The sequence below is a fragment of the Phyllostomus hastatus genome, unplaced genomic scaffold (genome assembly GCF_019186645.2).
Source record: "Phyllostomus hastatus isolate PE091 unplaced genomic scaffold, TTU_PhHast_1.1 phas_contig_1162, whole genome shotgun sequence".
NCBI lineage: Eukaryota > Metazoa > Chordata > Mammalia > Chiroptera > Phyllostomidae > Phyllostomus > Phyllostomus hastatus.
In genome coordinates this window covers 3,112,908-3,129,694 of record NW_025333537.1, presented here as the reverse complement: position 1 = coordinate 3,129,694, position 16,787 = coordinate 3,112,908, and the positions used below count along the sequence as shown (strand labels likewise).

General features: G+C 50.0%; 1 protein-coding gene across 1 annotated transcript in view; it reads right to left on the bottom strand.

Annotated features, from left to right (window-relative positions):
• Positions 1–2,840: 2,840 nt before the first annotated feature.
• The window catches only part of SPPL3 (signal peptide peptidase like 3), a 71,741-nt gene continuing 57,794 nt past the window's right edge, over positions 2,841–16,787 (bottom strand). The window contains exons 7-11 of the mRNA XM_045843445.1: positions 12,878–12,984; positions 12,377–12,540; positions 11,463–11,662; positions 10,081–10,190; positions 2,841–4,641 (exon numbers count right to left, since the gene is read on the bottom strand). Coding sequence (XP_045699401.1) covers positions 4,570–4,641; positions 10,081–10,190; positions 11,463–11,662; positions 12,377–12,540; positions 12,878–12,984 — 653 coding nt within the window. The 3' untranslated portion in view covers positions 2,841–4,569. The remainder of the gene's footprint in view (positions 4,642–10,080; positions 10,191–11,462; positions 11,663–12,376; positions 12,541–12,877; positions 12,985–16,787) is intronic.

Genomic DNA, 16,787 nt, shown 5'->3' with positions numbered 1-16,787 from the left:
TCTTCTTTTCCATGACCAGTTACTCCCTGCCCCCAGCAAGCACCCTCTGTGCTCTGTGTCCACAGGCCCTTCTCCTTTTTCACTCAACCCCTCTTCCCCCCACCCCCACCCACTGTCACCTGTTCTCCATCTGAGTCCGTCCAGCCTCCCTTTGGAAATCCAGTTTCTACTTCCACCACAGAGGCTGAAACTTAGGCTCACGCTCTGCCCCCCGGGAAGCCCCGGCGGGCCGAGCGAGCTCTCGTGAGAAAGCTGGGGAGGAGCGAGGCCGCGCACACGGCAGGGGAGCCGGCACCCACGGTCCCGAGGCCACAGTGCCGGCTGGCACGTGGCCCCCTCGCCGCGCTCTCCCCACCCCTGCCCTCTGGGCACCCACTTCCCGTCCCGCATCCCTCACAGGGCGGCAGCAGCCACGGCCCATGGCCTCGGCTCTGGCTCCTGTTCCTTTGTCGCCCCGGGTCTCCTGAGAACCCGGGGCTCTGTCCGTGTGTCCAGCCAGCCCTCAACCTCCGCTACTTCTGGACTCTGTCCCCACTGACGGCTGGCAAGCTTTAAGGGCCTACCCAACCCAGCAGGGGACAGTCTTTTTGGAACTTAAGAGACTCCCTAGTAAAGATCCCAATTAAAGGAACCATAAACGGAGGCTGCGCCTGCCACATGAACTTTTACCTCCTCGACCGAGAACCTGCAGCACACGGATGTGGCCGCCGCTGACGTGTGTGCTTGGATATCAACGCCGGCCTGTGTCTGCGGGCACCGGGCTGGCCCTGCACCAAGGGTCCGGGAACCACGCTCTCCTGACACAGCATTCCCAGCCCTGCTGCTTACAGCCAGGCCGAGGCATGGGGACGAAGCTCCGGCAACTCTCAAGTTCGATGTGGCGTCACCCAGTAACCTGGTGTGTGGGGACAACTGCCACCTCCTCCCCACGGGTCTCGAGCGTTAGTTACAGCACCTCCTGCACCAGAGCTCTGGAGCAGGGTCAGGACGGCTGGCTGTGCTGCCGGGAGCACCCGGGGCCCGACACAGCTGCAGCTGGAAGGTGACCAATGGACCTCAAATGGACAGGAAAGGGCTTTGAATCCCCGGGGAAAAGCCGAGGAGGAAGCAAATTCTGGCTGACGGTCAAAGGGGGTGGGGAAGGTGTGCTGTGCTGGGGCAGGCTCCGCATACATGGGGGTCAAGAGTTTAGTCCTGCAAACAGAAAGCAGTCTGCCAACTGCGCAGAAATAATTTCCAGATTGGAAAGCTCTTACCTGGCTCGTCCCTCGCAGCAGAGGGCAGTGGCCCGACTTCCGTGATCAGACGTGAGCCCTGCAGTATAGACCCCCACCCCTCCCGCCCCCCCGTGTTAGGGGCCATTGTTCCAGAAGACGGCCCACTGCTGGGAACTGCTGAAGAAATGTGACTTGGTGGCGGGAGGAGGTGGGCCGGGCCAGCGGCGCTGGGAGACCGGCACTGCCCACGCCGCCTCTCCGGAGGGCTGCGTGGCTGGCATTCTTGACGCGCAACACAGAACTGCGACATTCCGAGGCTGTGACGTCAGCGTCAGGCTTCACAAAACACAAGTGTCCGCGTCCAACACTGCATGTGGCTGGCAGCCGTGTGAGCGCTGCTGTGCAGACACAGCGGATTCTATTTTTAACTTTATTGGCAAAACAGAACTCCCCTCCCTCCACCCTCACAGAGAACTAGTCTGCCTCCTCCTCCTCCGGTGGCCAGCGTCCTTACCTATGTAACCAAAGCCTGCACAGGCAGGCTCCCAAGGCGGTGCGGACAGAGCCTGCCCTTCCCCAAGGCCCCCCCCCCCCCCATGCCAGTCTGAGCTGTCCCTGCACAGGGAGCCGTGACGCGCTCTTACCCAGAAAAGGCATGAGCCGTGATAACGGTAACAGAACCGGCTTGGCTTTGGATGAACTTTGCTGTCATGTCTTCATTAGCTCAGATCAGCAAGAAGAAAGTCACTATGATCAAGAGTTCCAACATGCAGTGACTCTGGGGGAAGGACCACCTCAGACCGGTGAGGGAGAAAGGGAGGGAGTCCATGCTGGAACTTTGTCAACACGCCTCTCCTAATGCAAAAGACTTCTCAGAAAACCCCAATGTCGGAGTAGCTGAGGAACCAGGAGGAGGAGGAGGAGGACACCGTGTCTCAGGCAGGGGAGTGCAGAGGGAAGGGGATATGGAAAGCACACACTCTCACCACAGCCCCGACCCCCCCCCCCCAACAACAGGGTGTGACTTCTAGAACTGGGGGTGGTTCTCGGGCGTCAGCTGGCTGCAGTTAACTTAAAAGGGGATGTTTGCAGTTCCTCTGCCCAAGTTTCAAGGACTCTGAAGACCAGCAACTTGAACCCCAATTACATGTAGGAGCCCTTGGTGTGGGTATTTCCCACCCCCAAACCTGCACAGAAGTGAGAATAACACCAAATTACACTACTTCTGTCTGGAAACTTCGTTTTTGTATGAGAAGTTAGAACAATGAAAACAACCAACTGCAGGATAGTACTGCTAGCCACTACCACCACGCGCCTTTAATCCGAGTCATTCTGGAAGACTCCCGCGCCGCCCCCATCGGCCATCTGCACCCTGGGGGGCCGAGGAAGTGCCGAGTGGCCAGGGAGGAGCACACCCGCGTGCCTCTGGTCTCCAGCAAACCCCGGAGGCTGCCTGCAGTTCTGTGGACGACAGCAGCCTCAGCTCTCCGGCATCTCGAGGACCGAGCCAGAGCTGCAGGGGGCCCGGCCCGGGGACAGACAGGGTCTTCTGGTGCAGACGGCAGGCAGGCGGTGACGGGAGTTCTGGTACCAACCACCAAAAGTGAAGATGAAGTGACAAAGTCTAGAAAGGAGTCATTTATTAAAAAACAAAAACAACCAAACAACAACAAAAAAAACCGAACAGCCCTCAGCAGGATTTGAAGACACACAGAGGTTTGAAGAGCGCACCGTCCTGGTCGCTTGACACTCCCGACGGCGCCACGCGCACAGCCGTGAGCTCCAGCCTCCGCACCTTCTTCCAGCGACAGGAACCGCAGCACGCCCGTTTGCCGCACGGGACAAGGCAGAGGTGGGCCACCGGCGTGCGGGGGAAGCCGGGACACGGGTCCCCCTCCAGCCTCTGCTGTCGGGCGTGCGGGCCAACCCCAGGCATCTCTCTGCCTCCGAGCAGCGGGCCGCTTCCCCCCAGGCCGGGGCTGCCAGCGGACGCCGCCCCCACCGGGCACCCCCAGCACACGGGCTCTGCGGCAGGGACCGCACACGCGGTCAGACTCTGCAGGCGCAGAGCAGCTTGCTCTTCCCACAATTCCTGCAATGCGGGGGGCATCTCAGAGGGACACCTGACATTTGTCCCCTATCCCCGGGTGTCACCACAGGTAAACCAAGACTATAATCACAAGAGCAAGGACAGGATTGTGTTGTTTTTTCCTTTTTTTTTTTTCTTAAAGGAGTGAGGGCATGGAAAATACAGCACACCGATGAAACAAAAATGCCAAAAAAATACAAAAAAATAGAAAATAGAAAAATGTATTTACAAGTAGTACATTACTATGATCGGAAAGCACGAAGACGCCCGCTGCTACAGTACATGCATCAGTTCGAGGGAAGCACTCAAACCCCTGCCCGGGAGAAGCCTGTGCGCACGAAGGGAAGGGCCGGGAAGGTGTCTCCATCCCTAATTTGCTACACTGATCAGAACCGAGTGGGAGTCCCCTAGAGGCCGTGAGTACATGGGTACAAACACGGCGCTGGCTTTTAACCGCGTGTTCGTCGTGGAGGGAGGGACGGCAGCGTATCCATACACAGGGAAGCCCGAGGAAACGGCTCTACATGCTAACGGTTACAGCAAGCCTGTCTGCTACACAGCATGATCTGAGCGGGTGGTGGGGTCTGTTTATTCATACCTATCTATGTGCGTGTGTGTGGACGTATAAAAACCGTGCCCTCGTTCACTGCCGACACATCTGGTGGACACGAACTCTTTACAGCAAGTCTTATGTGTACGTTGTAAGAAGTCACTCAATGTCTGTGGATTTAATAAGTCACTTCACACCACAGAAAATATTTAATAAATCCAAAAAAGGAAAGAAGAATATAACGACAGAAGAGCTTCTGTCTCAGTTCTCTGAAACTGAGTCCCCCACAGGAAACTGGTCCCAAACTTCTTGAGGGTTCACTGAAGAAACTTCGGCTGCTAACGTTTTCCATCCTTGTAGTGTTCAAAGGCAGAGAGCGGTCCTTGCCGCTGTCAGTCTGCACGGGCCCACCTCCGTCCCTCTCTGGTGACAGTCCAGTCCGGGGCAGGTCCAGAAACTCGGGGGAGGGAGGAGTGCCGGGGAGGGCCCGTCCCTCCGGCGGGGGCTCCCCCTCAGCCAGGGCAGGAGAGAAGGGTCCGAGCGGGCTCCAGCACCTCGCTCCTGCCCACGAGCTCCCGCACAGGCAAATGCAGTCACTCCTCAGTTCCTTAAACAGGTACGCCTCCGAGTACCAGGCCAACTCTAGAGGAAACAAAACCAGGCGCGGACAGAAAAGGACTAAGACGGCCACTCCGGTCGCGCTCGGCGGCCCATCATACCTCCAGGAACCGGGAGCTGCTGGACTTGGAGTGGAAGGGCTCCGACCACATCCGCCGCAGGTCGCCCTGGGAAAGAAGGGCCTTTTCTAAGTTACAGGTTTAAACACCAGACGCCCGTACCTGCGAGTCTTTCCTGATTCTCGACCTCAGGCTGCTGCTGCAGAAAATCAAAGAACACTCAGTTTACCCCCTGAACCGTAGCCCACCGTCCTCTGAGGTCCTAACCGGAAGAGCTCGTAGGCCCCTTGAGCAGAGTCTACCGACTCTGTCCTGGTACAGGTTCTGTCGCTTATGGGTCAGGTGATCTAGGCAAGTAAACGTTCCTCTGTGTCCGTTCCCTCATTTGTAAAATGGGAGTTGAAAGTAGAAATCTTGTAGAGAAGAGAATGCTCTAAGTCTAGATTTTTTATCATTCCTATTTCCAAATTTAGTTTTTTTAGATTCCACATAGAAGTGAGATTATATGGTATTTGTCCTTGTCTTATTTCACTTAACATTAACACCCCCCTAGGTTCATCTTTGTTGTTGCAAATGACAAGATTTCATTCTTTTTTGTTGCTTAGTATTATTCCATTATCACACAGATTTCTATACACTGATATACATCTTTAATCCATTTATCTATTTGTGGACATCGAGGTCGCTTCCCCATCCTGCTGCGATGAACACAGTGGTGCACATATCTTTTTGAATTAGGGTTTGTTTTCTTCAGATAAACACACTGAAGTGGAATTGCTAGACCGTATGGCAGTCCTATTTTCAATTTTTTGAGAAATCTCCACACTGTTCTGCACAGTGGCTGCACTGATTTTCGTTAGTGCCAACAGTGTGCACTACGAGGGTTCCCTTTTCTCGGCATCCTCCCCAGCACTCGGTGTTTCCTGGGGACAGACAGCCATTCCGACGCGTGTGAGGAACTATGTCACTGTGGCTTTAATCTGCATTTCCCCGATGATCAGTGGTGCCGAGCACCTCTGCGTATGTCTGTTGGCCACCTGTACGTTTTCCCGGGAGAAACATGTACTCAGGCCCTCTGCCTGTTTTTCAGCTGGGTTGTTAAGTCGTACGAGTTCTGTATTTTGGATATTAACCCCTATCGGGCATCTAACTGGTGACGATCTTCTCCCTTTCAGTGGGTTGTCTTTTCACTTTGTGGGTGTCCTTTGCTGTGCAAAGACATTTTAGTTTGATGTAGTCCCATCTGTTTTTTTCTTTTGTTCCTCTTGCTCAAGGACATGTATCAAAAAAAGATATTATTAAGACCAATGTCAGAGTTCACTGCCTATGTTTCTTCTAGGAGTTTTATGGTTTCAGGTCTAACCTTTAAGTCTTTAATCCATTTTGAGTTTATTTTTGTGTATGATGTAAGAAAGTGGTCCAATTTCACTTTGTTGCATCTATCTGTCCAGTTCACCACTTCTTTAAAGAGACTGTCTTTACCCCATTGTATATCCTTGTGTCCTTTGTCGTAGGTTAAGTGACCACATAAATGGGGATTTCTGCAATCTATGTAGTTCACTGGTATGTGTTTTAAATGCCAGTACTGTGCTGTTTTGATTATTGTAGCTTTGTAATAAAATCTGTTATCAGGATGCACGATACCTCCCACTTTGTTCTTTCTCAAGATTTCTTTGGCTATTCGGGGTCTTTTGTGGTTCCATATAAATTTCAGGATTAGTTCTAATTGTGAGAAGAATGTCTTTGATATTTTAATAAGAACTGCACTGAATCTGTATGCTACTTTAGGTGGTAAGGGCATTTTAACAATATTAACCTTTCCCATCCAAAAGCAAAATATATTATTCCATTCATTTGTATCTTGTTTAGTTTTCTTCTTCAATGCCTTATACTTTCAGAGTATAGGTCCTTCACTTTTGTTTTTTTTTACTCTTTCTGATGCAGTTGTGAACAGGCTCTTTTCTTCCCATGGTTCAGTGCTGATGCACAGAAGCGTAACCATTTCTGTGCACGGACTCTACATCCCGCAACACACGAAGTCACCTGTCAGTTCAGGTAGTTTACTGGTGGAGTCTTTAGGGTCTTCTACACACAGTATCATGTCATCTGCAAACACTGAGTTTGGTTTCTTCCTTCCCAATCTGGATGTCTTTAGTTTCTTCATTTTGTCTGACTGCTGTGGCTAGGACTTCTAATACTTTGTGGAACAGAGGTAATGGTGGGTATCCTGGTCTTGTTCCTGATCTCAGAGGAAAGGCTCTCAGCTTTTCACCACTGAGCATGACGTTAGCCGTCAGTCTGTATGGCCTTCATTACATTGAGAGAGACACCTATTCCTTCTTTACCCACTCTGTTAAGAGTTTTATCATCAAAGGATGTTGAATTTTATCTGATGCACCTACTGAGATGATCATATGGTTTTTATCCCTTATTTTGTTAACGTGATGTGGTACACTGATTTATGGATATTCAACCATCCTTGGGATGAATCTGTGTTGGTCACGATATATAATCCCTTTAATGTATTGCTGAATTTGGTTTGCTAATATTTTGTTAAAAATTTTTGTATTTGTTTACAGAGCATAATGAGCTGCCATTTTATTTTGCTTTTTTTGGGGGGGGGGTTGTTCATGTCTTTATCTGGTTTTGGTGTCAAGGTAATGCTGGCCTATAAAACGAGACTGTAAGCATCCCCTCCTCTTCAGTTTTCTGAAATAGTTTAACAAGGATAAGTATTCATTTTCTTCTCGGAATGTTTGGTACAATTCACCTACTAAAGCCCTCTGGTTCTGGACTTTTGTTGGAAGTTTTATTTTTTTTAATTACTACTTCAATTTTATTGCTAATATTTCATAGTCCATTCAGAGCTTGCATTTCTTCCTGGTTCAGTCTTGGGAGGTTATATACTTGTGGAAATTTATCCATTTCTTTTAGATTGTCACATCTGCTGGCATAACAGTTCACAGTATTCTTTAATGGTTCTATTTCTGTGGTATCAGTTGTAATTTCTCTTTCATTTATGATTTATTTATTGAGCTTTCTTTTCGGCTTATAAACAGTTTATTTCTATGAGTTCTGGAGGTCGGAAGTCTGGCACCTGGGTGCCGGCACAGCCAGGTTCTGGTGCAAACCCACAACCTGCTGCTTTTTGTCTTGGTGAGTTTGGCTAAAAATTTGTTTTTTCAAAGGACCAGCTCTTAGTTTTATTGATCTTTTCTACTGTGTTTTAATTTCTATTTATTTCCACCCTGGTCTTAATTATTTCCTTTCTTCTACTCACTGGGTTTTGTTTTGAGTAGTTCCTTCAGGTGTTGAGTTTAGACTGAGATTTGGTTTCCTGAGGAAGACCTGTATATTGCTATGAACTTCCCTCTCAGAAGTGCTCTTGGTGCACCCCATAAATTTTGAAAAGCTGTTTTCATTTTCATTTTTTCCCCCCTGCAGTTGATTTCTTATGTTGTGCCACTGTGGTCAGAAAAGATTCTTGCTATGATTTCAATCTTGTATCGAGACTTGATTTGTGGCCTCATGTGTCATCTGTCCTGGAGAATGTTCTATGTGCACCTAAAAAAAGTGTCTCTTGCAGTTTTTGGGTGAAACATTCTATAAATGTCTACTAAGTAATCTTGTCTACTATGACATTTAAGGTCATTATTTCATTACTAATTTTCTGTCTGAACAATCTATCCATCGATGTGAATGGGGTATTAAAATCCCCTTCTAGCCCTGATTGGTGCAGCTCAGGGGGTTGGGTGTCATCCTGCAAATGGAAGGGTCGCTGGTTTGATACCCAGTCAGGGCTCATGCCTGGGTTGTAGCAGTGCCCCCAGGATGGGCGTGCAATAGGCAACCCACTGATGTACCTCTTTCTCTTGCTCCCCTCGCTAAAATTAAATAAAATCTTTAAAAAATACCCTACTATATTTTATTAATGCGAATTTCTCCCTTTATACCCATTGATAGTTGCTTCGTAGGCTTAGGTGCTCCTGTGTTAGGTGCACAGATATTTACACTTATTATATCTTCTTGGGTTACTCCTTAGTTATGTAATGTCCTGCTTTGTCTTTTCTCACCTTTTTGTTTTAAAGTTGATTTAGTCTGATGTTAAGTGTTGCTACTCCAGCTTTCTTTCAGCTTCTGTTTGCATGGAGTACCTTCTTCCAATCCTTCCCTTTCAGTCCTCTGCAAGTTGGAACGAGTCTCCTGTAAGCAGCACACGGATGTTTGTCTTCTGCTAAACCCACTCAGCCACCTGTGTCTTTCAACTGGAGCATTTACTCCATTTCTATTTATTGATAAGTATGTACTTATTGCCATTTTGCTAACTTTTATAGTTTGTCTTCTGTTCCTTTCTTTTCTTGATCTCTTCCCTTGTGTTTTGCTGTTTTTGTTTTTTAAGTTCCTTTCTCTTTGTTCTTTGTGTATCTTTTGTAGGTCCTTGGTTACCATGAGGTTTACGTATACAGCAGTGTAGTTTAGGCTGATAGGTGTTTTAAGTTCAAGTGCATCATAACAAGACTGCATTTTCACTCCCCTCTCCATGCTGAATGTTCTTGATGTCACATTTTAGATCTCTCTGTGTTGTGTATCTCTACACTATTTATTGTAGTTTTAATACTTTTTTTAAACCTGCATAGTGGCTTTTGTCTAATTTGCTGTATTCATTGACTACCTGGCAACAGTGAGGTTTCCCCCCTTCTCCTACTTGGTATTTCTGGTTATAGCCTTTCCCTTTCTACTTAAAGTCGACTCTAACATTTCTTGTAAAGCTGGTTTAATGGTGATGAAGTCCTGTAGTTTTTTGCTTGTCTGGGAAACTTTTTCTCTCTCCTTCAATTCAGAATAATTTTGCCAGGTAAATTATTCTAGGTTATTGGTTCCTTTGTTTTTCTGTTGCTTCCTTTAAGATCATCCCTGTAACCTCTGCCACTTTAACGGCAATGCCTTTGTGTGGGCTCCCGTGGTTCACTGTGTTGGGAGCTCCACCTGGTTTTCTGTGCTGAGAGGGGCCCTGTGCAGAACTCTGGGCGGGCTTTACGTGCCAGGTAGTTTTGGAAAGCCACCTGGTGGAGCAGCTACTTACAGCGCCCGCGGCCCGGAGCCCGCCTGGCAGAGCAGTGCACCGCAGAAAGGCCAGGAGGGCGCGCTGACACCGTGGTGTTTCTGCCCGCTCCTATTCCCACTCCTATTTCCAAACTTTGATGCAGGGTTTAAAGAAGCTGTTAGGTGGCAACAGGGCACTGTTTCTAAGAGGAGCAGGGAGTCTCTGCAGCTGGGTTCTAGGGGTTTCAGTTAATCAATCACCCATGAGCAGGTGGTGTAGTAGCCTAACTCATTAGCATTTCCTGCCAGTGGCTGCAAGAATCTGGAAGTGCTGGAAGCAGATATACCTGCTAATATCAGGTTAGTAGAACCAAAAAACAAAACCCCAACTTCAAGATCAAGAGCTCAGGGGCTTCAGAACCACCTCCAGCAAGAAGAATACATACCAAGTCCCGGATCAATGCCAAGTTATTGCTTTCACAGGTTTATAATCCCTTCTCTCACCTTTAAATAGGCCATTGTGAGGAGTGGCAATAAGGTAAATGGCACCAAGTAGAGAAGGGCAGGCTGGGCTGCTCGGTGAATGCGAGACGCCACAGTAGCCGTGAGCAGACCTACAAGGGCAGAGAAGCGTTTGTGAGTAACTCCACGGGGCCAGCTCTGAGAGAGGCCGTGTCTGCTTCCTGGACGCCTGTGCTGGCAGTCTCCAGACGGTACAGATCTAATGTGACACACCCATCCAATGGGCAGGGTATTAAATGCCCAGCAAAGGACCTTTAAACATGAAACAGCACAGTTTAAAAAAGGACAAAAACAACCCTGGCTGGTGTGGCTCAGTGGATTGAGTGCGGGCTCTCGAACCAAAGGCTCGCCAGTTTCAATTCCCAGTCAGGGCACATGCCTGGGTTGCGGGCCAGGTCCCCAGCTGGGGGTGCGCTAAAGGCAACCACAAATTGATGTTTCTCTCCTTCTCCCTCCCCGCCCCCTCTCTAAAAATAAACGACAAAAAATCTTTATTGAAAAACAAAAACACAAAACTCTAGAATTCCAAGGACCCGTGCCTGGCCCAACTCCCACCCTGTGCTCTGGCTCCCGGGTCAAGCCCTCGCCTCGGCCCCGAGTGTGCCTGGTCTCCCTCCGTCTGCTGCCGTATGGGATGTGATATTAGACGTGGAGGCAAAAGACCTGGGTTCAGCTTCAGCTCTGCTGCTTACAGGAGCTATGTAGCCTTGGCTAAGGCATTTCTCCTTTCGGAGCCTCCCCACCTACCTGGCAGGGACATCACCATTTGCCCGGACCCGCCACCCACAGTCCCTGGACTGAAATGGCCCCGTGCCTGTGACAGCACTACGGAATTGGGGAAGAGCTGATGTGGAGCGAGGGGCCCCTCTGCCACTCCCTTCACCGTGCCCGCTGCAGCTGCAGACAGGCTACTGCTACACCCAGCCCAACTACCGCCGTCTCTGCCTGTCAGCGAGCTGCCTAGAGAGAAAACAGCCTAAGGCGAGTCTGAGGTGACAGAACAAATGAAGGAAAACACACACGGCAGCCATTCAGCCCAAGCTGAAGACTGTTAATTAAGCACACAGACTGACCCACAATTATCACGTGGTAGGAGTTCTCGACTTTGGGGCCAAACCGCACTCTTACTACAAACCGCACTCTTACTACAACGTCCTTCGGACCGGGAACTGGGCTGGCCGGTGCAGGCAGCACCTGTCATCTCATGGGCTCGGGAAGCGCTGCCCTTTGCGGCCGGCTGTCCGTCGACAGCAGCCAGTCACTGCTCCCCTTCCATCCAGCGCCTGTCGCCGGAAGACCTGGCTTACTTCCAGGGGTGGGGGACAGCCGGAGAGGGGCTCGGACACAGGTTCTGGCTCTCTTACCTACGAAGTATCCAATGAGGGTGCAGTGAAAGTAGGAGACCTTCTGCATGCGTCCGGAGATGTTGGCGGGTCCGGAGGCGCCGCAGGAGTCGCCACTGGCCTGCTTTTTGTAGTTGTCGTAACGGAGGACAAAGCACAACAGGAGTCCGGGCATCACGATGTCTCCGATGCCCAACATGGAGAAGTGGCTGCCTGTGGAGCTGGAAGGTAGTGTCACAGGTCAGGGCTGCCGCACTGCACTCTACAGTCCCGTCCTCCTCCTCCTCCTCCTGGGCAAGGTCTGTCAGCTCTTTGGGACGTCAAGGAACTTACCTGAACGGCAGATGGGACTCTCTACTGGCTGAACACTAGTGTGTAAGAGCCAGACTGAAAACCACAGAGCGCTAGCAACAGAGGTCCCCCACCCAGCCCCGCCGTGCTCCGGGAGAGCACTGGCGGACGACTGCACGTGACCTGCGTAAGCACCGCCACCTCTAGAAGCGTCAAGCAATTCACTGTCACCCATTCACTGCCGAGATTTCAAATAAGCACCTAATTACTACCAGGCGTAAGAGATTAAAGCAGCATATTAATTTTTCCAAGACTGTATTACTAGGAACTGTGCAATTTAGGCATTAGGACATATTTTTGCAAGTGTCTTAGAAGTACAAAACTCCACAATCTCCTGTTATTCTCTCCAGCCAACTTCTGAGTATGTCAACAGTAGTAACGTGCTTGCTTGATAGTGTTAATCGGTAATAAAAAGCACCTGCATCACTTAGTGATAAAACTTTGCAAGCCAACATTCTCCCTGAGATACAGCTGCTGACTCCCAACCCTGCCCAGTCTAGGACTGAAATGCTGATGACAGAGACAGGTAACCAAGGCACAGGAAGGCAGTGTGTCTGGCCCGAGGCCCGAGGTGCCAGTCCTACCTAGGGAAAACCAGCTTTCCAGGCAGAGACAGGCGAGGAACGTCGCGCCCCACGTTGGGCCCCAAGTGGAGCTTCCGGGAAAGAACATCGAGAGGATTGTCAGCCGGCTGGGTGGCCACCTTCACCATGACGTTGCTGTTGAAGATGTAGGCGGAGAAAAACACCTGCCGAGTGGAGAGTCACCTTTAACAGAGGGAGCTGGAGGCAGCGTGATTTCAGCACCAGCTCTCCTGGCTCTGGAGCACGGAGTCTCGGAATACCGCATGCTTTGAGGAGGAAATCTTCGCTCCCAGGGCAGAGAACTCCGTCTGCCCGCTCCCTCTTCCGCCCTACCTGTCACACACGTCTCCAGAAACGAAGGCTCAGCCGCCCGCTCACCCTCTCACAAGCCAGCTGGGGGGAGTGCTCCCAGATGGGAGGCGCCCCGCTAGCCAGACGCCAGCCACTCAAACTCCAGTTCAACACGAGGGAGCGCGGCGGCTTCGGGGCAGCAGACCTTACCCAAAAGACATCGTAGATCAGGAGCCCTGAGAGAAGGAGGCAGGAGACCTTGAGGCTGGGCAGGCGGACGAAGGCGATCATGGCAACACAGAGGCCCATGGCCAGGGCTGGGGAGGAGACGGCAGTCAGTGCGCAGTGCAGGGGCGTCCCCTTTCCACCAGCCACGCAGCTTATAACCCCGACGCAGTGGTTAGGTCCCCTCGAAAACCAGGCCTGCGCTCCAGTCTAGGGCTGCACATCCTACAGTACGAAGGGCCCACTTGAGCCCAGCCTGACCTCCCAGTATTTGGGGAAATTCCTTGTCTCACACTAAGTGTTCGGCTGTGTAAGACCCAGGGGATTTTCTGTTCTGATAAAGTTCCAGACAGGCGCAGCCAGGCCTCCTGGCCTCAGTCCTCTGCGGCCCCTCATCACTGCGGATGCACCATCCCTGCTCCTTCCTTTAATCTTACCTCACCCTCCGTCACATGCTCTTTTATTTACTCAGGGACACTGGTCCGGCAATTCATTCCTCTATCTTGCCTTATTATTTTTTTCCTTGTACCTCTCAAAATCTGAGACATGATGTATCCTTTTAAACAATTTTCTCTCCTTACAACTCAAATGGAAAGTCCTCGGGGGCATGGCCTCTACACTCTGCGGTCGCTCAGACACGATCACTCTGCTCGATACATGCTCACGTTCCTTTATGCTCTACCCAGAGGCCCTGTCCTGGGCTCCTTTCCCTGGAAAATTCATCCTCATTCTCTCTTTTTTAAAAAGATTTTATTTATTTTTAGAGAGGGAAGGGAGAGAGGGAGAGAGAGAGAGAGAGAGAGAGAGAGAGAGGGAGAGAGAAACATCAATGTGCAGTTGCTGGGGGCTGTGGCCTGCAACCCAGGCATGTGCCCTGACTGGGAATCGAACCTGTGATGCTTTGGTTAGCAGCCCGCACTCAATCCACTGAGCTATGCCAGCCAGGCTCATTCTCTTTTTTAATAAATATTTTGTTTATTTTTAGAGAGGAGAAGGGAGGGAGAAAGAGAGGGAGAGAAACATCAATCGGTTGCCTCTCATTCGCTCCCCTACTGGAGACTGAACCCGAAACCCAGGCGCATGCCCGGACCAGCAATCGAACTGGCAACCTTTCACCTTGCAGAACGATACCCAGCCAACTGAGCCACACCAGTCAGGACAGAAAGCCCTTCCTTAGGGAGTCTTTCCTGGCCTAACCAGATTAAGTTGTTTTCTCTGCACCCACTTATGTAACAGTGTGATTATCTATATTCAAGCATTTATTCCCTAAACCAGCTGTTCCTAGTCGACAGAAACCATGGCTTTTTTTTCCTGTGGACTCCCAGCACTTGACAGAGTAGACAGTATTTGCTGAATAAATAAAAATTACGTTCTCTCAACTTCGAATTCCTAATTAGTCTAAGGAAAGTAAGAAAAGCAAGTGAAGCCACATTACAGATGTGTATCATTTTACCAGGTTTGGCAAACTGCCAAATGTATGTAACAAACCGGGAAGATATAGGCACACCTAAGAGATGGGGGTTTGGTTCCAGACCACTGCAAGGATGTATCGCAGTGAAGTTATATTCTTTTTGCTGGTGGAAGGTCCTGCTTTCAATTTGTAAAAAATGTGCCATCTGTGAAGCCCAGTAAAGCAAAGCGTAATAAAACAGAGGCTATGCCTGTGTAGCAGCCTGGCATGCCCAGGGTACCTGGATACATACATTCAACTAACATCTAATGAGTTCCTACTGCAGGAACTCTAAGGGAAGAGAACAGTAATTCCCGTCCTACAACACGGGAGGGTTGGAAAGACAGCAGTGGAACCACGGAGAAAGCCTGCCTCTATTCCTCCCGACCCTGTCATCACGCGCTCACTGGGCTCCGGGGTGTGCACTTGGGAGAGATGCGGTGAAGACGTGATTCCTGACTCCACAGTGATCTAGGGATGCTCATTTTACTAGGGTCGCCTTGAATTTTTTAAATAAACTTATAAAAACAAACTGGTAAAACAAATGCAAGCCCATGTCATTTCAAATGAATATAACGAACTGTATTACCGTGTTAACGAGTTAGGGCCAATTAGGCTCTGCAAAGACAAACATCCCAGGGTGCAAAGGGATGACTGAAGCACGCTGAAGGTGTGAAGAAATGTACACTTAAGGCCGATGGCACAACCAACCCACACTCGTGTTTTAAATAACGAACTTCCCGGTACAATCATCAGACACACGTCTGGGCACCAACACTGGCTGGGTAATGGTGTAACAAGAGGTGACTTGTTCAGTAACTTACAAGTGAACACAGGGAGTGCAAAGTACAAGGAAACAGAAGAAACGAAAACCTGAGGTGGGCAGACAAGAGGCAGGAGTGGGGGGGCAGCGGGGGTCCGAGGACTGACTGATGATAACTGAGAGGGGTGTGGAAACCCACTGGGCAGACCAGCAGAAGGGCAGCGCCCAAGGGTCAATGTATATGCCTCCACCACACGCAGGTGACTGGTCCACGTCAGAACTTTCGTGTTCGGTCAATCCGAAACCAGCGGGAACCTTTATAGGTCCTACGGTCCGAGCATCCACTCGCTGCTTTATCACCCGTCTCGTGCTCATTCTGCACACCCGGGTCGGACCCAAACATGGACAACAAACTGCCCAGTGACAGAATTTTCTGACTCTAGGCCAGCGACTCTCAACCCTTTTCACCTCATGGTATACTTGAACTACTAAAGTTCTGCAGCACACCAAAAAATGTCTTCTGCCCACCTGGCAGACAAAATAGGTGTAATTTTGATTCATTCACACCAGAAAGCTATTGTGTTGGCTGTTGTCATTTTTTATTTGACAATCCAAGGGAACGGGCCAAAGCCCCTGACTGAACAGGTGTTGTGTTTGGAAAACTCTTGTTGCAGCAGATCGTTATGCCTGCTGCGGCACACTGGCTGGAAATCACTGCTCTGGACCATGTCATTCTGTTCCTAAGCTTTCTTTATCTTTATTTTTTAAAAGATCTTGTTAATTTTTAGAGAAGAGAAGGGTGGGGGGAAGAGAGGAAGAGAAACATCCATGTGTGGCTGTGTCTCGCATGCCCCGCACCAGGGGACCTGGCTCAAACCCAGGCATGTGCCCTGACTGGGAATCGAACCAGCGACCCCCCTTTGTTCACAGGCTGGCACTCAATCCACTGAGCCACACCAGCCAGGGCTATTCCTAACCTTCCAAACAAAAAACTCTGGGTTCATTTTCAACTTACCACAGTCTGTCATTATGTACACTCAACCGCGGCCATTTTGGGGCGCTAGTCTTTACTGTCACAACCTCGGTCGTGCTGGCCCGCCTCCTCCCCACAGCCCTTGTGAAACGCCGTTTCGGCCCTACCCCGGACCCCCACTCTGAGACGGATCCAGTCTGTTATAAAGCCTCGCACCGAAGAGCGCTGGGCCCACAGGCTCGGCCTCTGCCCTCTCCCTTTGTCCTCAATTCTTCAACCTACTGCTCTCTCCAGCCAAGTGGAGCAGTAACCTCTGTCCAGGCCAGCCCGGGTCTCCCCACTGTTCTCGAAGCTGCGAGTCTGGACAGGCAGAATGCACGCCTTTGGCCACTTCAGAGAAGCTTCTTAACGTAAGTCTGCAGAATGAATATCCCGGATGAGTACTGCCACAAGCTATGTTTTATTCCTGAAAACACCCAACTGCTCATCTAGCATTCCTCTCTTTTTCATTCTTTCATTTATGTAACCCTGGAAAAAAAAAAAAAAACCTCTTCTCTTAGTAAAAATCGAAGGGAGATGGTAACTCTCCCTTGCTCCATGCTGCTTGAGGAACTGCCAAGACTCTCTGACAGCTTTATTAACAATCTTACCTTTTAGTTAGATGTAAGTTAAGCAACAGCGTTAGGGAAGTAAATTATTAATCTTAGCC